This window comes from Engystomops pustulosus, chromosome 5 (assembly GCF_040894005.1).
Source record: "Engystomops pustulosus chromosome 5, aEngPut4.maternal, whole genome shotgun sequence".
NCBI classification, from domain to species: domain Eukaryota; kingdom Metazoa; phylum Chordata; class Amphibia; order Anura; family Leptodactylidae; genus Engystomops; species Engystomops pustulosus.
Window position 1 is genome coordinate 106,633,830 of NC_092415.1, and position 17,656 is coordinate 106,651,485.

The 17,656-nt window shown below is 43.0% G+C and overlaps 1 protein-coding gene across 1 annotated transcript in view; it reads right to left on the bottom strand.

The window, feature by feature from the left end:
• ELP2 (elongator acetyltransferase complex subunit 2) overlaps nt 1-17,656 on the bottom strand; it is a 105,945-nt gene that overhangs the window by 80,627 nt on the left and 7,662 nt on the right. Inside the window, exon 5 of the mRNA XM_072152804.1 lies at nt 8,697-8,774. Coding sequence (XP_072008905.1) covers nt 8,697-8,774 — 78 coding nt within the window. The remainder of the gene's footprint in view (nt 1-8,696; nt 8,775-17,656) is intronic.

Consider the following 17,656-nt stretch of genomic DNA (forward strand, 5'->3'; position numbering starts at 1 on the left):
GGACAGGATAGTAAGCAATTTACCAATATAAAAAGTTCTGCACCACTTTCTAGAAATGTAAAGGGTCACGTGATGATCCTTTACACTATGTCCGACCACAAGTTTGCGGGGCACCGCACCTTTGAGGGCCTAATGATAGTATAAATTTCCATGTATATAGGAAATGTACAATTTCTAGGAAATTTCTATGTTTCTAGGAAACATAGAACCAAAAAACAGCTTTCAATTCCCGACCAACTTTAAAGGGGTTGTCCAGGTCCATAAATATTCCACAGATGATCCCAGTATTCACAATTCATCTTCCTAATGAACATGTCTTGAATTGTTTCAAACAGAGTCCTCCTGGCAAATACGTTTATCAATCCTAATGCATTTGTTTTTAACCAAACCTTCCTGTCATGTATGCTTCTAAGCTTAAGAAACTACACTCCCCACAGTGCATTGTGCTGGAAACATAGCCCGCATCAGCCTACACAGGGCTTGACACCCACCCACTCTATGACCTAGGTGCCGCCATCATTGCTTAGGCAAAGGTGTATGGGTCATTGAGAGGAATGAATGCTGGCCTCAGGTGTCCACTCCTCTTTATGACCCAGGCACCGACGCCTGAGCAATGATGCTGGCAGCAACGGCACCTGGATCGCAAGTATAGTGATCATAGCGGTGTGTGCCTTATACGCATGGTTGGCCATGTCCCTCCTCTGAATCAACATCAGAGCCCAGACAAAAGAGGACAGTAAGTAAAAGGTGAGGAAAGGTAAATAACAAAGATTTTTTTGTTTAATACCCAGCAACAGGAGGAAGAGATGGACCACAATATGAGGAGGATGGAGGACAGGAGGCCACAATATGAGGAGGATGGAGGACAGGAGGCCACAATATGAGGAGGATGGAGGACAGGAGGCCACAATATGAGGAGGATGGAGGACAGGAGGCCACAATATGAGGAGGATGGAGGACAGGAGGCCACAATATGAGGAGGATGGAGGACAGGAGGCCACAATATGAGGAGGATGGAAAACAGGAGGCCACAATATGAAGGGGGTGGACCACCCCCGAAACGCGTAGTCCTTTTACCATACAAATAAACATAACCTTGAACCCTACAACCTGTGTCAGACCTATTCGGGCAGCGCGTCTTATACAAACCCAGGTTTGTCTAACTCCATATCTATGTGATTCCCTATCCGGCACAATCCTGTACCGGACTCCGGTAAGACGCAGCATACCCTACCAACGACCACTGAAGAATAGACGGAACAACAGATATCTGCTCTATACGTATAAGACACAAGGTGTCTTCAGGTGAGCAGATATCCTTGTTATCTCAACACACTTTTAAGTTACCTATTGCACTAGGGGCGCCGCCTGTGTCTCGTTCTATTTTTCAGGTTGAACCAACCCCTCTGGAGCTACGGTTGGAGACCCTCTAGAGGGATATTCTCCGTTTTACACTACTGGCTGCCCCGAGCAACGATGGAGTATTATAATACCAGATGGACCAGCCGAGAAAATCTTATTAGAGAACTATCTCACACCAGAACAAGAACAACCCACAGTATCACAGTGAGCGAAAACCACTCACTCACTAAAATCATGACTGACTTATTCTTGCCCCTAGAGGATGAATGCAAGAAGGAAATACAACACAACATTGATATCACCTTCCTTAACATATATTTGGAAGAAGGTATCACACCACGTGGACTCAGAATGCCCTTCAAGTCTCCCTTTCCAGATTAAATCCCCTTCTCAAAAAACTGGGAATCCTATATGGAATCCTGCTCAAAAGGCATGCTAGAAAGGATCATTGAAAAAAGATCCGCCATCACAAAACAAGCAGACCATTCCATAGACACAATAAAACAGACCTTAGATAAACACTCAACCCATCCAAAATTCTCAAATGGGGACATTTTATGGGGCACTGTTACCTGGTGCTGAAGGATGACTCCCGTGCCGACACTACAAGTGTTCTATCAGATACAGCCCTATACAGAACACTTGGTGGTCAGGGGAGTGTTGTTTCTTTGAACCAACACTGATTGGCTAGGGCTTGGCTAGCACCAAGCTCAGACAACCAGTGTTGGGGGCAGAGTCCAGTCAGCATGCACTGCATGCTGCCGCTGCCTTCAGTTTTCACAGCTGCGCTTACTGCCATTAGCTTTCACTGACAGAGCCAGGGCCAGATTAAGGTTGGTGGGGGCCCCTGGGAACAAAATCTTGGAGGCCCCACTGAATGTAGCATACATACACATCCTCCTGCTCACTATCTACTTTCTGACCAGTAATACATCCGCAAACAGCTGCTAAATCCCCAGTAATACATCCACCGCACCACTAGTAATACATCTATATACAGCCGCCAACCCCCCAGTAATACATCTATATACAGTCGCCGCACCCCCAGCAATACATCCGCATACAGCCAACCCCGCAGCAATACATCCGCATACAGCCGCCATCCACCCAGTAATACATCCGCATACAGCCGCCATCCACCCAGTAATACATCCGCATACAGCCGCCATCCCCCCAGTAATACATCCGCATACAGTTGACCTCCCACCAATAAAATATATATACACTTCAGACACGTAGTCCCATGTAACATAAACCTCAGCCATACAGTTCCATGAAACATACACCTCAGCCACACCAGCCATGCAGTCCCATGTAACTTACACCTCAGCCACACCAGCCATGCAGTCCCACAAAACATACATATCTGGTTCCAGTTGAGCTTCCCTGATACTAAGCAATCATTCTTCTGTCCTGTCAGGCTCTCACCTCCATGCACATGAATAACACTGCTCCTGGGAGGTTTCTGTTCTCCACTTGGCAGCTCACTTACTTCCTGCTTTTTCCAGGAGGCCATGCCCCTTTCCGTGACATCACGGGGTCAGGTGATATTCACACACCGGAGGATCTGTGAGAGGTCTGTGTCTCTTGTGTTTATTCTGTGAGCTGAGCATCTCCAATGTGGAGCAATGCCCTGCTCACTGCCCGCCGACTGTCCCATTCTCATGGAGCGATGTGCACGCGGGCTGCACACATAAAGAGAGGAGGAGAGGAGCGCAGCGGCACTTGCCACAGCCCCTGCGCTTTACTGTGAAGGGCTGCGCTCTGCCAGAATTAGCTGGCAGAGGGCAGCCAGGTGCCCTCCTTCCCTCCTGCAGCTACATCCAGACTATAAGACGCACCACTGTTTTTTCCCCATTTTGGAGTAGCCACGCCATGTAACCTCAGATGCGGCTACTCCACGCCCCAGTAGCCGCATAACAAAATTTGCATACAAGTCTAATAAAAGTTACTAAAAAAGTGCGGGGACGTGAGGATTAGCCCTTAAAAGGGCTAATCCTCACGTCCCATTGATCCACCTACCACCCGATCTACCTTTATAGGTAGATTTGTGGTGGCAGGTTCCCTTTAACAAAAACAAAATCCCCCAACATCACAACACCGCCGAGACCACTGACTACCATTGATCCATACACCCACACTGATCTCAAACCCCGGTCAGAGTTCAACCGCATACATAATCGAGGCCCCCACATTGAAACTTTTTACATGTCAGTTTCCACTACCTTTAGAACATTGGACCGGTCTAAACAAAAAAACACTCACCACAACCTTAAACCCGGGGAAAGAAGAGCTCTGAAAGCACTCATGCAAAACTCCACAATAGTAATAAAACCAGCAGACAAGGGGGGTGGAACAGTCATCCTAAACAAAGCAGACTATATCTCAGAAAGCCAACAATTACTATCAGATACCAAGTACTATTAAAAGCTGACCCATGATCCAAAACAGGAACACCTCAACCTCCTGTCAACATTAATTAACCAAGCGTCTGAACAAGGCATACTAACAAAGAAAAAAAAAAGTACATTATCCCAAAAAACCCACGTACAGCCCTCTTTTACTATTTACCCAAAATCCACAAAATTCTGACTAAACCACCCGGCCGCCCAATAATATCAGGAATTAACTCAGTTACATCAAATCTCTCCGAATACATAGACATTCTACAACAAAAATTTGTCCAGGCCCTTCCCACTTACCTCAGAGACTCGGCAAAACTCATCATTGAACTTGATGAAATACAGTGGCAATCAGACTTTTCCTCATTACAATGGATGTCTCCTCGCTATACACGAACATCTCACACACTTTGGGTATCGAAGCAGTAAAACAGTCCCTCCTCACAGATCCCTCATTACCCCAAGCACAGATTGATTTCATTTTGGACAGTATTCATTTCATTTTGGAACACAACCCCTTCATATTCCAAAAGGACATTTATTCACAGGTCAAGGGGACAGCTATGGGGACGAGATTTTCACCCAGTTATGCAAATATATATAACTGCTTCGAACAAACTCACATTACTACAGCCACCAGATTCAGTTCTTCAAAAGATACATAGATGATCTTTTTATTATCTGGAAGGGCACAGAGGCCCAAGCCATAAGTTTCGTCACAGAGATCAACCAGAACTCCTGGGGAATTGAATTAACAGCCAACACATCTTGTACTCAAATTGAATTTTTGGACCTCCTAATCCAAGTTGATGACCTCCACCTGATCACTAAAGCTTTTTTCAAGAGCGTAGACGTAAACAGTTTTTTAGATTTTTCTAGCTCGCACTACAAGAAATGGTTATAGAATGTACCATATGGCCAATACAAAAGAATTAGCCGCAATTGCACTGATCACAAAACCTTTCAGGAGCAATCTAAAATTCTCAGAGATAGATTCACCGAAAAGGGCTATCCACCACGGCTACTAAAGAACGCTTATTAAAAAGTCAACTGTCTTACACAAAAAGACTGCCTGATACCCTCCCTAAAGAAAGTACATGCTCCCTCATACAAGTCCAATGTCATCACCACCTACACCACGGATCACAACCTCATCAGACACACCCTTGAACAAAACTGGAACATCCTCAAAAAAGATCCACATATTTCAGAATTACTACCATCCAAACCACATCTCACCTTTAGGAGGGACCCTACTGTTAAGAACATCCTAGCCCCTACAAGACTTTGGATAGGAAAAAAAAGAAACCCACTCTCTCCTAAAAGGATGCTACAAATGCAATAAAGAAAGATATAAGACTTGTGGCATCCTGTGTAACAAAACAAAGGATTTCAAGGCTCTGTCCACAGGAGAATCATTCAAGATTAATTCATTCATCAATTGCGGCTCAGATTACGTCATCTAAGTCCTCGAATGCCCATGCTCCATGCTATACGTAGGACGCACCACCCAGAGTCTAAGAGAACGTATGAATAGGCATCGGAGCAAAATTAGCTCTGGCTATCCCCTTCACAGCTTGTCCCGCCATTTCACATCTTATCACAATAAAGATCCATCCTTACTGAAATCGATTCCTATAGAACAAATTCCAACTTCACATCCTAATGTAAATTAAATACCTTGACCCCCAGTGGCCTGAATGAACTGATCAAACGTATCTGAATAATTGAGAACAATGTCATGCTGGAATAATGTTTGAAGAATAGAGTTATATTACAACTGCAATGGTACCTGCATATAATTTTTCATCCCTTTTTTCCCCCACATGCCATCATTACTAACAGCATCACCACTCCTTTACCAATATATATATTTATATCCACCATACCTTTTCATCGGTTCTCATTTCACACTATTACTACGGTATAAGTAGATATATATATATATATATCCCATTCCATCCAACCATTCAATATAGAATACCCCCTACATTCACACATTCTCACGTATTTTCTCTCTACTCTCACACATCCATCAGTCATACCCATCGGTAGAAATAAACCCCATACACAAAATATCTATTTCAGGACAAACTGTTCATTCAACATTACATCCCCGGTTAGGTCACCCAGCTCTCTGAGAATACGCCCAGCCAATCTACCATACCAACTTCATCAATACCACAGTAGCGATCCAAATATCCACTGAGCATGCGCCTAGTTTCTCTTTCACTCCCGCGCTCATAAAGAGCTCCAGATCAGAGGGGATGCTCACTTCGCGCCAAATTCAGGCAAACAACTCTCACCTCCGGACCAAGTAAGTCTCCACTTACCCCTGCGATCTAATTTTAGTATACATGAGAAAATACATATATTCATATCTCCCTTTTACCCTTCAATAGCCGTCCTCTGCCTGTTTTGGGTTTCACACCCTGCCTAGTTTCATCACCTTGGCACTTAAGGTAATTCTTCAATTTATTTCATTCTATATTTCTTCCACTCTCCATATTCACTGTACCAAGGATCCTCCTCTCCCAACTGTCCTACATTCACCTCACCACATATTTTAACTGCCCCAACATTTTCCATTCATAGAAATATTATGATATCAATCAATTTCTTTTGCGACTGGTTTTATGGACTTACATGTGCATCAATTTATGAATTTATCTCCTCTGTGACTGTTTTTATGAATTTTTTGAATTCATGAATTTAATTTATAAACTTATATTACCCTTTTACATACTTTACTCGTTATGTACTGTATTTTATGTATACATTACCTTAATTCTAGCTTGAGTAAGCATTTCATATCTTTAAATGACCTTTTACATAAGTATTGTTTTACTGTACTATTTTATTTAGTATCTATCACGGACCTGATGAAGGGGGTGGACCACCCCTGAAACGCGTAGTCCTTTTACCATACAAATAAACATAAACTTCAACCCTACAAACTCTGACGGACCTATTCAGGCAGCGCGTCTTATACAAACCCGGGTTTTTCTAACTCCATAACAATATGAGGAGGATGGAGGACAGGAGGCCACAATATGAGGAGGATGGAGGACAAGAGGCCACAATATGAGGAGGATGGAGGACAAGAGGCCACAATATGAGGAGGATGGAGGACAAGAGGCCACAATATGAGGAGGATGGAGGACCAGAGGCCACAATATGAGGAGGATGGAGGACAAGAGGCCACAATATGAGGAGGATGGAGGATAGGAGGCCACAATATGAGGAGGATGGAGGAAAAGGGGCCACAATATGATGGGGAGAGGGGAAGGGGGTAGGAATAAAAAAAGCTAGGGCATTACAAGTGTGGGGAAATAAATAAAAGTGGAAGACCAAATGAAAAGAGAGAATAAAATTAAAGAGGGGGCATTATATGTTGCTGTCCGTCTCTCAGCTACTTGGGAAGTTCCTTAGACCACATGATTCTCATGTGCTCGGACATGCACTGTGAGGTCTTACAGTATTCTAGTCCCTCCTCTACACCAATTACAGTTCCACTATGTCCCCTTTATACACGGGTGCCCAAAATTATATACAATATTCCATGTGTGGACTGACCATAGGGCAAAACTATGTCCTTATCATGAGAATCTATGCCCCACTTAATATATCCCATACATTTATAATTGCATAATTTATTTTTTTCCTGGCTCTGGTAACTAAAATTATGCTTACCATCCACCAATACTCCCTAGTCTTTTTCTCCATCAGTTTTAAGAAAAAAATGTACTATTTAAAACATAATTATAATATTAAAGGAAACCTACCATTTAGAATGGCAGGGGTAAGCTGTAAGTACCGAGCACCAGCTCAGGGTGAGCTGGTGCCGGTACTTACTTTCGTTAGTGTTATAAACCGCGGTATCGTGGTTTTAACTCTTTTTAAACTTTAGAGCAGGAGAGGCTTCGGCGCCTACATAGGAAATATCGGAGATGTTGCGCGCGCACGGTCGCACGCAGCGCCGAAGCCCCTTCTGCTCTAAAGTTTAAAAAGTGTTAAAACCGCAATACCGGTACTTACAGCTTACCCCTACCATTCTAAATGGTAGGTTTCCTTTAATTTACTTGACCCAAGTGCATTACCTTACATTTTTTTTACATTAAACCTCAGCCATTTCTCAGCCCAAGCCTCCAGTTTCCATAAATCTCTCTGTAATATTTTACTATCCTCCTCTGTATTAATTACTTTACATAGTTTATCTACATCTTGACTGCATCATTCCCTAAGGAGAAAAGGATAGCAAGTAGCAAGTGTAGGCCTGTTGTGGAAGAATACCGGCAGCCATTTTTTTTTTCTATACAATGAGCATATTCACCACTTGCTGTGTGGGTCTGTTCTTTTTTTCTGGAACATATCTGTTGGAGTTGCACTTCTGTTGGAGGAAGGGGGGAAAGTCTCTTCACCCCCCTATAAGTGCTTCCCAGGTTTTATCAAGTATGGGAATGTAGAATGTACTCACTGTCAGTGATAATACAATAGGCTTCATTTAGACAAAATACATCAGACTCATATCTGGTTCTTTTGGCACTTTGTAATTCTTCAGTAAACTAATGGTAGTAAATGCACAACACCTCACCTTCAGTACACTGAATGCGCAACAAAGGTGGTTTGAAAACACCAGGAGTAGTAGAGTACTCAGGGATTCCAAACGTTAGATCAACATTTTTTATCTGAAATTTTTTTACTGCAGTTTATTTTACAAAATGTCATGAAAAGAGCTTTGTAGATAGGATATCATCTACCCAAACTCATTTAGATTTTAAGTAAATAAGCTGCAGAAAAAAAAAAAAAACAGCAGACAAAAGTAAAATTCCATTACTTTAACTGACAAGTCCAACGTGCCTTTGTCCTTTTAGAGACATGACACTTTATGATTTCATTAGCAATGAGAAAAAGCTGGTGAACTCTACTCACCTCCACAGCCAGGTAATATCGATAAGCAGACATCCAGAACAAATCCATTTCCGAAAGACAAAGTTTGAAGACATTCAGCTTAAAAAAAGCAAAAGAACATTAGTATAATGTACCCTTTTCTAGGCCTCCAAGAGATGGCACTGCCAAAAGCTTGGCAATATCATTAACAAGTTACCTTTTTATGACATGGCCTGTAACTATCGTGTACTCAATTGTCCTTCTGAATTTAAACCCAACAAATACAATGGGGCACATTTACTTACCCGTTCATGAGGGTTACCCAGGTGCGTTCCCCGACAAAAATGCACAGCTGCCGCAATTCACTGAGATTGTGTGCCCAATTTCCTGCATGTGTCCCTTCCCCGCTCAGGTCCGCCGGAGTTCACCATCTTCTTCCCGGTGCATGTAAGTGCTTGGCTTGCAACACAATTTTGAAGTTAAATCCTGCAGTTTGTCCAAATCCGTCAGATCATCTGACGGCCCGCCCCCTGTTTTGTATGCGACACAATCCCCTTCTAAATCCCTGTCCTAGCGGCATGATCCCCAAAAAGTCAGAAATGCGGCCGCGGCACCCTTAGTGAATAAGCCCCAATGTTACTTATTTTCGTTGCATTTAAGAGGAGTTTATTGGCCTTTTACAAAATCCAGACTGATGGAATCTTGTCTCAGACATCATTACTTACTAACTTAGCACTGTTCTAGCTTAAAAATGTGCACACGTACCTATCCCACCAAAGTATGGGATGAATTAGAATGGCAATACAATAGCATGAAAAATTATTTAACTAATTTTTTAGATCATGACTAGCCAGTGGAGAGCCCTTAATTCCGATTCCTGTGGGTTCCTCAGTCATTTTATTAAATTATTATTATGGAGCATTCTGGTGCTTAAACCCGGCAATACCAAATATGCAGGGTTATTTTGTGTTTTTGTGTTTTTTTATACTTTATTAAGTGTTTTTATGGGAAAGTGACATTTTAGAGGCTTATATTTTAATGTATTTATTATTTATTTATTCTAATGTGTAGTGTTCAGTGTTTTTCACTTTTTTTTTACTTATACATACTTGAACTTGAATCAGCGATGCTCTGATCGCTGGTTCAAGTTCAATACACTGCTCTACAATACTATTTTATTGTAGAGCAGTGTAATCTGTTTGGCATGCTTGAGCATGCTCAGACACTTTACAGTCAGACCCGGAAGGGGTCTGACTGCCAGGGAAGTGGATCGGATCCCCCGGTAAGCGGCGCAGGGGATCCGATCCATAGCGCAAACACCCTTACTCGCCGCGGTCATGCTTGAGCGGGTGTTAGCGCAGGCTGTCAGCTGTGATAGACAGCTGACAACCACTGCTTCTGGTGCCGGGACCGTTCGTGAGCTGGTGCCAGAAGCAGGACGTTATAGCATGTAGCGCCAAGCATGTAGCGCCGGGGACGTACTATAACGTCCTGGTGCGCCTAGGGCAGTGATGGCGAACCTTTTGGAGACAGAGTGCCCAATCCACAACCAAAATCCACTTATTTACCTTGAAGTGCCAACAAGGCATTTTAAGCAGTAACTTATTGCTACCTGTTCTTCAACATCATTCAATTGTATCGCCCCCCCCCCCTGAAGCAACCAATACAGTTGAAAGAAGGAGGGCAAATTCAGACTCTCATTGTAGCTTCTCTCCAGGGTCTCTCTGTAAAGGAAAAATGGTCGGGTCCAGCAGGATGACTTCCACCATCTCTTTAATGTCACTAACTGAAGAGTCCAAACAAGTCTAAAACTCTATGTCAAGCTTGAAGATGGTTTCAAGCACAAAACACTGTCCCATTAGCAGGGAGACAAAGATGATAAATCATAAATTACTTGGTGCTGTTTCAGAAGTGCTGTACTTTACAGTATTCTGGCAAGAAACCTAGTATTTCTGGATGTTGAAGTGAAATTGTTTAGACAAATTAACCATGACCAATGTTCAATAGATCAGCATGTATGGTATGGGGCTCGAAGGTATTTTTGTTTCACAATAACAGCACCTATAGTTGAAGGCAAGAAATAAAAAAGTTTGTGGAGTGGCACTATGGTAATCTGGATTATAATCCGGTGTGGGTGCAGGCTTCAGGGGATTTGGCTCAAAAACCCCTTCGATCAGGAATCCAAAATAGGGAAGCAGCACTCCGTAGTGAATAGTGATATTTATTTCACCAGTGGAAAAAGTAGACTTAGAGCTGCCCGGATGCTGCAAAAGATCTTCTCCTGGAAGAGACTTACAGTCTGTTTTAATTTTTTGCACTTTTCTTGTGGCAAAAAAGAACTCTGTTTCATTGAGTCCAGCGCTACCCCTAGAAATGTCTTTGTTTTCTCTGGAGAGAAATTGGATTTCTCCTGGTTTATTACCCAGCCTAAATCCTGAAGGAGAAGTAGAGATGTCTGTAGGCGACTTTTTAATTCTGCTTCTGTTCTGGCCACTAAGAGCAGGTCATCTAAGTAGGGTACTATTACAATATTTTTCATTTTTAAGTAGGCTACAACTTCTACCATTAACTTGGTGAATATGCGTGGAGCTGATGAAATTCCAAACGGTAGTGCCCTGAACTGGAAATGAAGAATTTTCCCCTGAGGGGATTGAATCGCAAACCTCAGATATTTCTGATGGTTTTGGAAAATTGGGACGTGATAGTACGCGTCTTTGAGGTCCACTGTACATAGAAAATAATTTTGACCTATGAGAGGTACTGTAGATCTTATTGACTCCATCTTGAAATGTTTGGTTACTATAAATTTGTTCAATTTTTTTAGGTTTATAATTAAACGATACGTGCCGTTCGTTTTTTTTACTAAAAATAGAGGGGAGTAGAATCCTTTCCCTTCCTCTGACTCCTGTACCGGGACAATCACATTCATGTGACACAGCTGCTGAATGTTGGCCCATAACTGAAGATTTTGAGTCTTGGTAAATTTGGGAGAAATTTGGAAGTTTTTTGGGGGGAAATGGAGAAATTCTATCCTGTAACCTGATTGAATGATCTGCCGAACCCAGGGACTCGGGGAAATTTCCTCCCATTTTGTTACAAAATAAGAAAGCCTCCCCCCCCCACCTGTAAGTCATTGTCTTTTTTGTTTTTGGTCGGGGTTAAAGAGGTACCCGCGACCTGCTCCGCCTTTTGCGTAGCTCCACCTGCCAGTCTTTCCCTTTCCCCTAAATTGGGTTTTATTTTCCCTAGAGGGGCGAAAGGAAAAAGAGGGTCTTTTGGGGGAAGGTTTGTTAACTGGAAACCCCTTTTTTCTGTCCGCAGCTTTTTCCAGGATAGAATCCAGTTCGCTGCCAAATACGAATTCTCCCTGGAATGGAATTCCACATAACATGGTCTTTGATTTAACATCACCGCCCCACTGTTTTACCCATAATGACCTACGGACTGAGTTGGTCAGGGCCTCTTCCTTAGCTGCGAATCTTAAAGCCTCAGCAGATGCATCGGCAAGGAATGTGGTAGCGAATTTTAAGAGGGGCATAGACTCTATGATAGATTCTCTAGGGGTTTTATTTATTAGGTGGTTTTCTAATTCTGAGAGCCACAAAAAGAGGGTTCTAGCTACAGAAGTGGACGCAATGTTTGTTTTTATGTTTAAGGAGGATGCTTCCCACGCTTTTTTCAAAAGGGCATCAGCCTTCCTATCTAGAGGGTCTTTAAGCTGTGCGATATCCTCAAAGGGAAAGTCAGTTTTTTTAACTACTTTGGCGACCTGAACATCTATTTTAGGTATAGAATCCCATAAGGCGTTATCTTCAAACACTAGTCTATTGCGAAATTTTTTAGAGACTGATATTCTTTTCTCTGGGGCTTTCCACTCCTCTAGAACTAGATCTTTTAATGTGTCTACCACTGGAAAGACCCGTTTCTTTTTATATTTAAGTCCTCCGAGGAGTTCAGACTGAACCGAGGATGGTTCAACCACGTCCTCGATATCTAGAGTATTTTTTAATGCTTTTAATAAATTATCCAGTTCCTCTGAGGAAAATAGATATTTTGCCTGATTTAGTTCTTTAGGTTGAGCTTCTTCAAGGTCATCCTCTATTTTTTCACTAAAGGATCCTGAAGGAAAATCCGAATCCTCTTCAGAAGAGGATGTTTGAATATATAGTTTTTTTCTTAGGGGGTTCAGGTAAGTGGGCCGCAATAGATGAGGATACTTCCTCTTTAATTCCTCTTTAATTAATTCATCTATTAAGGAAGATCTCTCCTCTTTAAGGATTTTATTTAAGCAGTCTGGACATAAACTCTTTTTATAATCCTCTGCCATTTTTGCATTATACAGCCCACAACGTTTGGAAGGCTTTTTAGTTGGTTTTTCCCCCTCTCTTTACTCCTTTTCTCTGGGTCCTTTCTGATCCTTACCCTGAGAAGGTACACATAATAACAGCAATTATTACATAGGTAAGCTGAAAATGTAGCAGAGAGGTAGCCCAGGGCTTGTACTTACAGGTACCAGGACCTGGAACACGTTAATCGCTTCATCTGCCATGTGGAAGATGGAGACGCTGAAGCCAACTTAGTGTTTGTCTGAGACCAGCGCCATATGCCTGAGTCTTGGCGGTTTTATGTCTGGGCTCCTCCCCACCCGCTCCGGAGAGACCCGGAACTGTTACCTGATTGGATGTCTGTGACTGCTGGAATCGCTGGACCGGAAGTTCCTCGCGATGCGCCGGAAGTTCAGCGCCACACTGAGACCCGATGCCGGAACGCGCATCGGGCGTGTGACAAATTTCTTAAGAGGTATGCCGCTACCAATTTTTCTCTTCCCCGGAGCGGAGGACCAAGCTTTTGGCCGCCGGCCCGGCAGGTAACTTTTTTGCCCCTGTACTCTATCCTTCTTTACCCTTGCTGGACCCAGCATTAGCCACGAGGGACCGCTGGATAGGTCCTAGCAGGGAAGAGTACAGGGGACCGGGGGTGTTTTAGGTCTTTTCCCAGCACTTAGAAAGTGCGGGAGCGGAACCTTACAATTTGTGTTCCTCAGAGAGGAAACTCTTGCGACTTGTATCCCCTAGGGACAGGAAGACACTGGTGTGGGGTGCTAGGGAGGAGCCTTTTAAACTTTTGTGACTTCCTGTCCCTACAGGATATAAGGAGCAACCTCCCGGTGGGGGCCGTCATGGGAACGTGGTGGAAAGATACAACGTTTCAGCTATCTCTATGTAGCCATTTTCAAGCATACTTGAAAATGGCTACATAGAGATAGCTGAAACGTTGCATACTTGAAAATGGCTACATAAAGATAGCTGAAATGTTGTATCTTTTCCACTGGTGAAATAAATATCACTATTCACTATGGAGCGCTGCTTCCCTATTTTGAGCACCTATAGTTGATATGTACGGCTCATTATTTGGCAATCGTGTGACTGCTTCGTGTGATTAACCCCTTAATGACTGCCGTATCGGCTTTTTACGGTGGTCATTAAGGGTACTTCTTCTGACGCGACGCCTTTCTACAGTGGCACGTCAGAAGAAGATTTCGGGACACCGGGTCTCGCTGGTGCCGGTGTCGGGCTGTGATCTTACAGCCCAGACCCGACACTAACACCCGGGATCGGAAAAACTCAGATCCCGGGTGTTTAACCCCTTACACGCCGCAGTCAAGCATGACCGCGGCGTGTAAGTGTGTCCCGCGTCGATCGGACCCCCCCCCCGGTGTGCTTACCGGGTGATCCGATCCCTCCTGCCGCAGCCCTGGGTTCCGACGAGTGACCCGGGGCTTCCAGCTCCTCTAGCCTCAAGAAACAGAGGGGAGAAGCAGGAGAGGACTCAGGAGCTGTGAGGATTTGTCAGCAGCAGTCCCTGTTACCTGGCTTCCTGCACCAATGATCAGGCATTTGTTATGTTAAATCAGTTATGGAAATGCTCATTGGTCAGCGCAGCTTGTGCACCCCTGATCCCCCTTTTAGTTGAGTTGAAAGTGTGCTACACTTTATGTACATGCTCAGTGATTAAGCTTTTCTGCTATAGATCAGAGGAATAAGCCACTGGGAGGGAATGCCCAGATTTATCTCAAGCACTGCTAGAGGGACCAGGAAAACAGGACTGGGAAGTCAGAGTTGTAGATGGTGACCATTTTGCTGGAACCGGAGTCAGTGCTCAGGAAATTGAGGAGTCAGTGGTATATATTATGGCATACAATGGGGGGGGTTACACACACCATATACATTACAAGCAAACACACTGACACACACACACTACTTTCATAGATAATACATGTAAATAAACATTTACACAATGATCACATGTTGATCAGACATCACACCAACAGAGGTCACGTTAACGCCTCAACAAGTGTCATAAAGGCATTACGAGGCGCCATTACTCCCCAAAATAATTGCCAAGCGTAAAAGTACGCTTAGCAACTATTCCCTGCCCACATTAATTTAAAGGGAACCTGTCACCAGGAGACCCATTTTTAGCACTCCCCCAGTCCCCACAGAGCATAGTACATACACTGCCAAAGTGTTTTTGTATAAAAAAAAAAATTGGTTTTACAGAAAAAAAGATATGTTATATTGTACCTTTCATTAGCATGTGCTGTGTGACTAGGCAGTTGCCAAATGGGAGGGACTGGAATGGAGCAGTCCCCCCCACCCTTGGGAAAAATGTGACCTTTTCAAATAGATGAATAACTCCCCACACTCGGGATTGGCTGTAGAGGAGCAGGGGGCATCGCTAAGCCAAGTGATGGGTGTTTTCATATATTTGAAAAGGACCACATAGAGGAGCAGTTTCCCAAGGGTGGGGGGGATAACTGCTCCTTTCCAGCCCCTCTCATTAGCATCTGCTGTGTGACTAGGCAGTTGCCAAATGGAAGGTACAATATAACATATCTTTTTTTCTGTAAAACCAATTTTTTATACAAAAAACACTTGCTCTGTGGGGACTGGGGGAGTGCTAAAAATGGGTCTCCTGGTGACAGGTTCCCTTTAAAGCAGAACAATGTGTACTATGTCCACTTAGCCTGTGTAGTGTGCAGGGGGTGCCAGATTCAGGAATCTTGGCGCCCGTTCTTCATGAATCCGTCGCCCCCTGCACTGCCCCGAGAGAGTGCCACACATTTCTGTCAGACTTTGAATGATAAATGTGGCGCACAGTCCAACTGAGCACTGGAGCACCCCCTTCAGTGCAGACATTTCACCTTAGGCAATGGGAGCCATTATGTGTGCTGATACTGTTAAATAGTCTATTGTATAAAAGGGATCTGTAAGTCATAGTATGGTCCATTGCCCAGATTTGCTAGAAAGAAGGAGTACTACTGCGCTGTCGTATCTGTAATTATTTTCTTGCTTATTTCTTGCTATTCGTCTATTAACATTGTATATGCCTAGTAGTTATTTATATGTAATCGCTGAAAATGTGATACTCCTCCTCGGCTAAAAATACTCCTCAAAAATGGTGAAAGCAGTATTATTACCCTTCTACAAAAAAGTTACATACATAACATACATACATACATAAACAGCACAAGACACACATACGTCAGACACATTTACCCCTTACTGCTCAGACGATGCCAGTTCTGTTCTGCACCGGAGCCGAGCCTGCATTGGGAGTCGCATGGTGTCAACGGTAATATACCACTAACATCCCCGAGTAACACCCACGGTCAGAGTGGGCTCCGATCGCAGGTGTTTAACCCGTCAGCATGACCGCGGCATTTAACTCGACTGACAGGGGTCTCTGCCCCACAATTGCAGTGGCCCCTTCCCCCCCTGCCGCAGTCTTCAGGGTGCGATAATCGTTCCTATGGCAGCCCTGAGGTCCGATCGGGACTCCAGGGCTGTCCGCAGGCAGTGCCATTAAGATGGCGTCTATAACGTCACCATAAAGACAAAGTGCCGGTTTATGCATGTGCATAGGGTGATATAGCCATTACCCTGCAATACATCAGTATTGCAGAGTATTCTCATGAACAAGCAATCAGATGATTACTTGTTCATGTCCCATGGTATAAGACATAAAAATGTAAAAAAAAAAAAAAATATATGTTATTAAATAAATGCCTATAAACCCCCCCAAAAAAAGAGACATACAATGCACAAAAGTCTAAATCATAACACAAACCCCACATATGTATATAGTATCGGAACGTCCGTAACAACCCGTAGAATAAAAGTAAATTATTGAAACCGTATGATGAACGCTGTAAAAAAAAAAAAAAACTGTTGAAACCCTGCCAAAAAATATGAATTTTACCTATTAAATCCCACAAAAAAATGCAATAAAAAGAGATCGAAAAAACATATGTACTCCAGAATTATACTGTTGCAAAGTACATCATGTCCTGCAAAAAAACAAGCCATCAACCAGCTCTGTATCGACCCATAGAATAAAGATAACATGATTATTAGGCTATACGTTGAACACCAAAAAAAAAAAAAAAAAAAATGTAAAAAGTGCAGTACAGAGTTGATGCTTTTCTACTCCTGCCCTCCAAAAATGTTAACACTGGAAAAATCATCTCATCCCGCAAAAAAAATTCCATCACATGGCCCCAATAACGAAAAAGTGAAAATTTTATAGCCTACAAAATAGGCCAATGAGGAAACTAAAATCCTGGCAGCTGCAGGCGCTCCTTTCCTTCTGCGCCTCGCTGTGCGCCCATAAAACAAGTAACGCCCACTTGTGGTGGGGGGGTCTCTGTACTCGGGAGAAATTGTATAACAAATTGTAAGATGGGTTTCCTCTTTTCATGTTTTGAAAATGTGTAAATTTTAGGGCTGAATAAACATAAACGACAAAATTTGACAATTCTAAATTTCACCTCCATTTTAATTTAATTAATTATTATGAAGATATCAAAGGGTTAACAATCTTCATGAAAGTGGTTTCTGATAGTTTGAGGGGTGCAGATTTGAAAATGGGTTGATCTTTAGCGGTTTTTTAAATGTTAAATATTTAAAATTTCAATCAAAACAGTAATTATCCCCAAAATA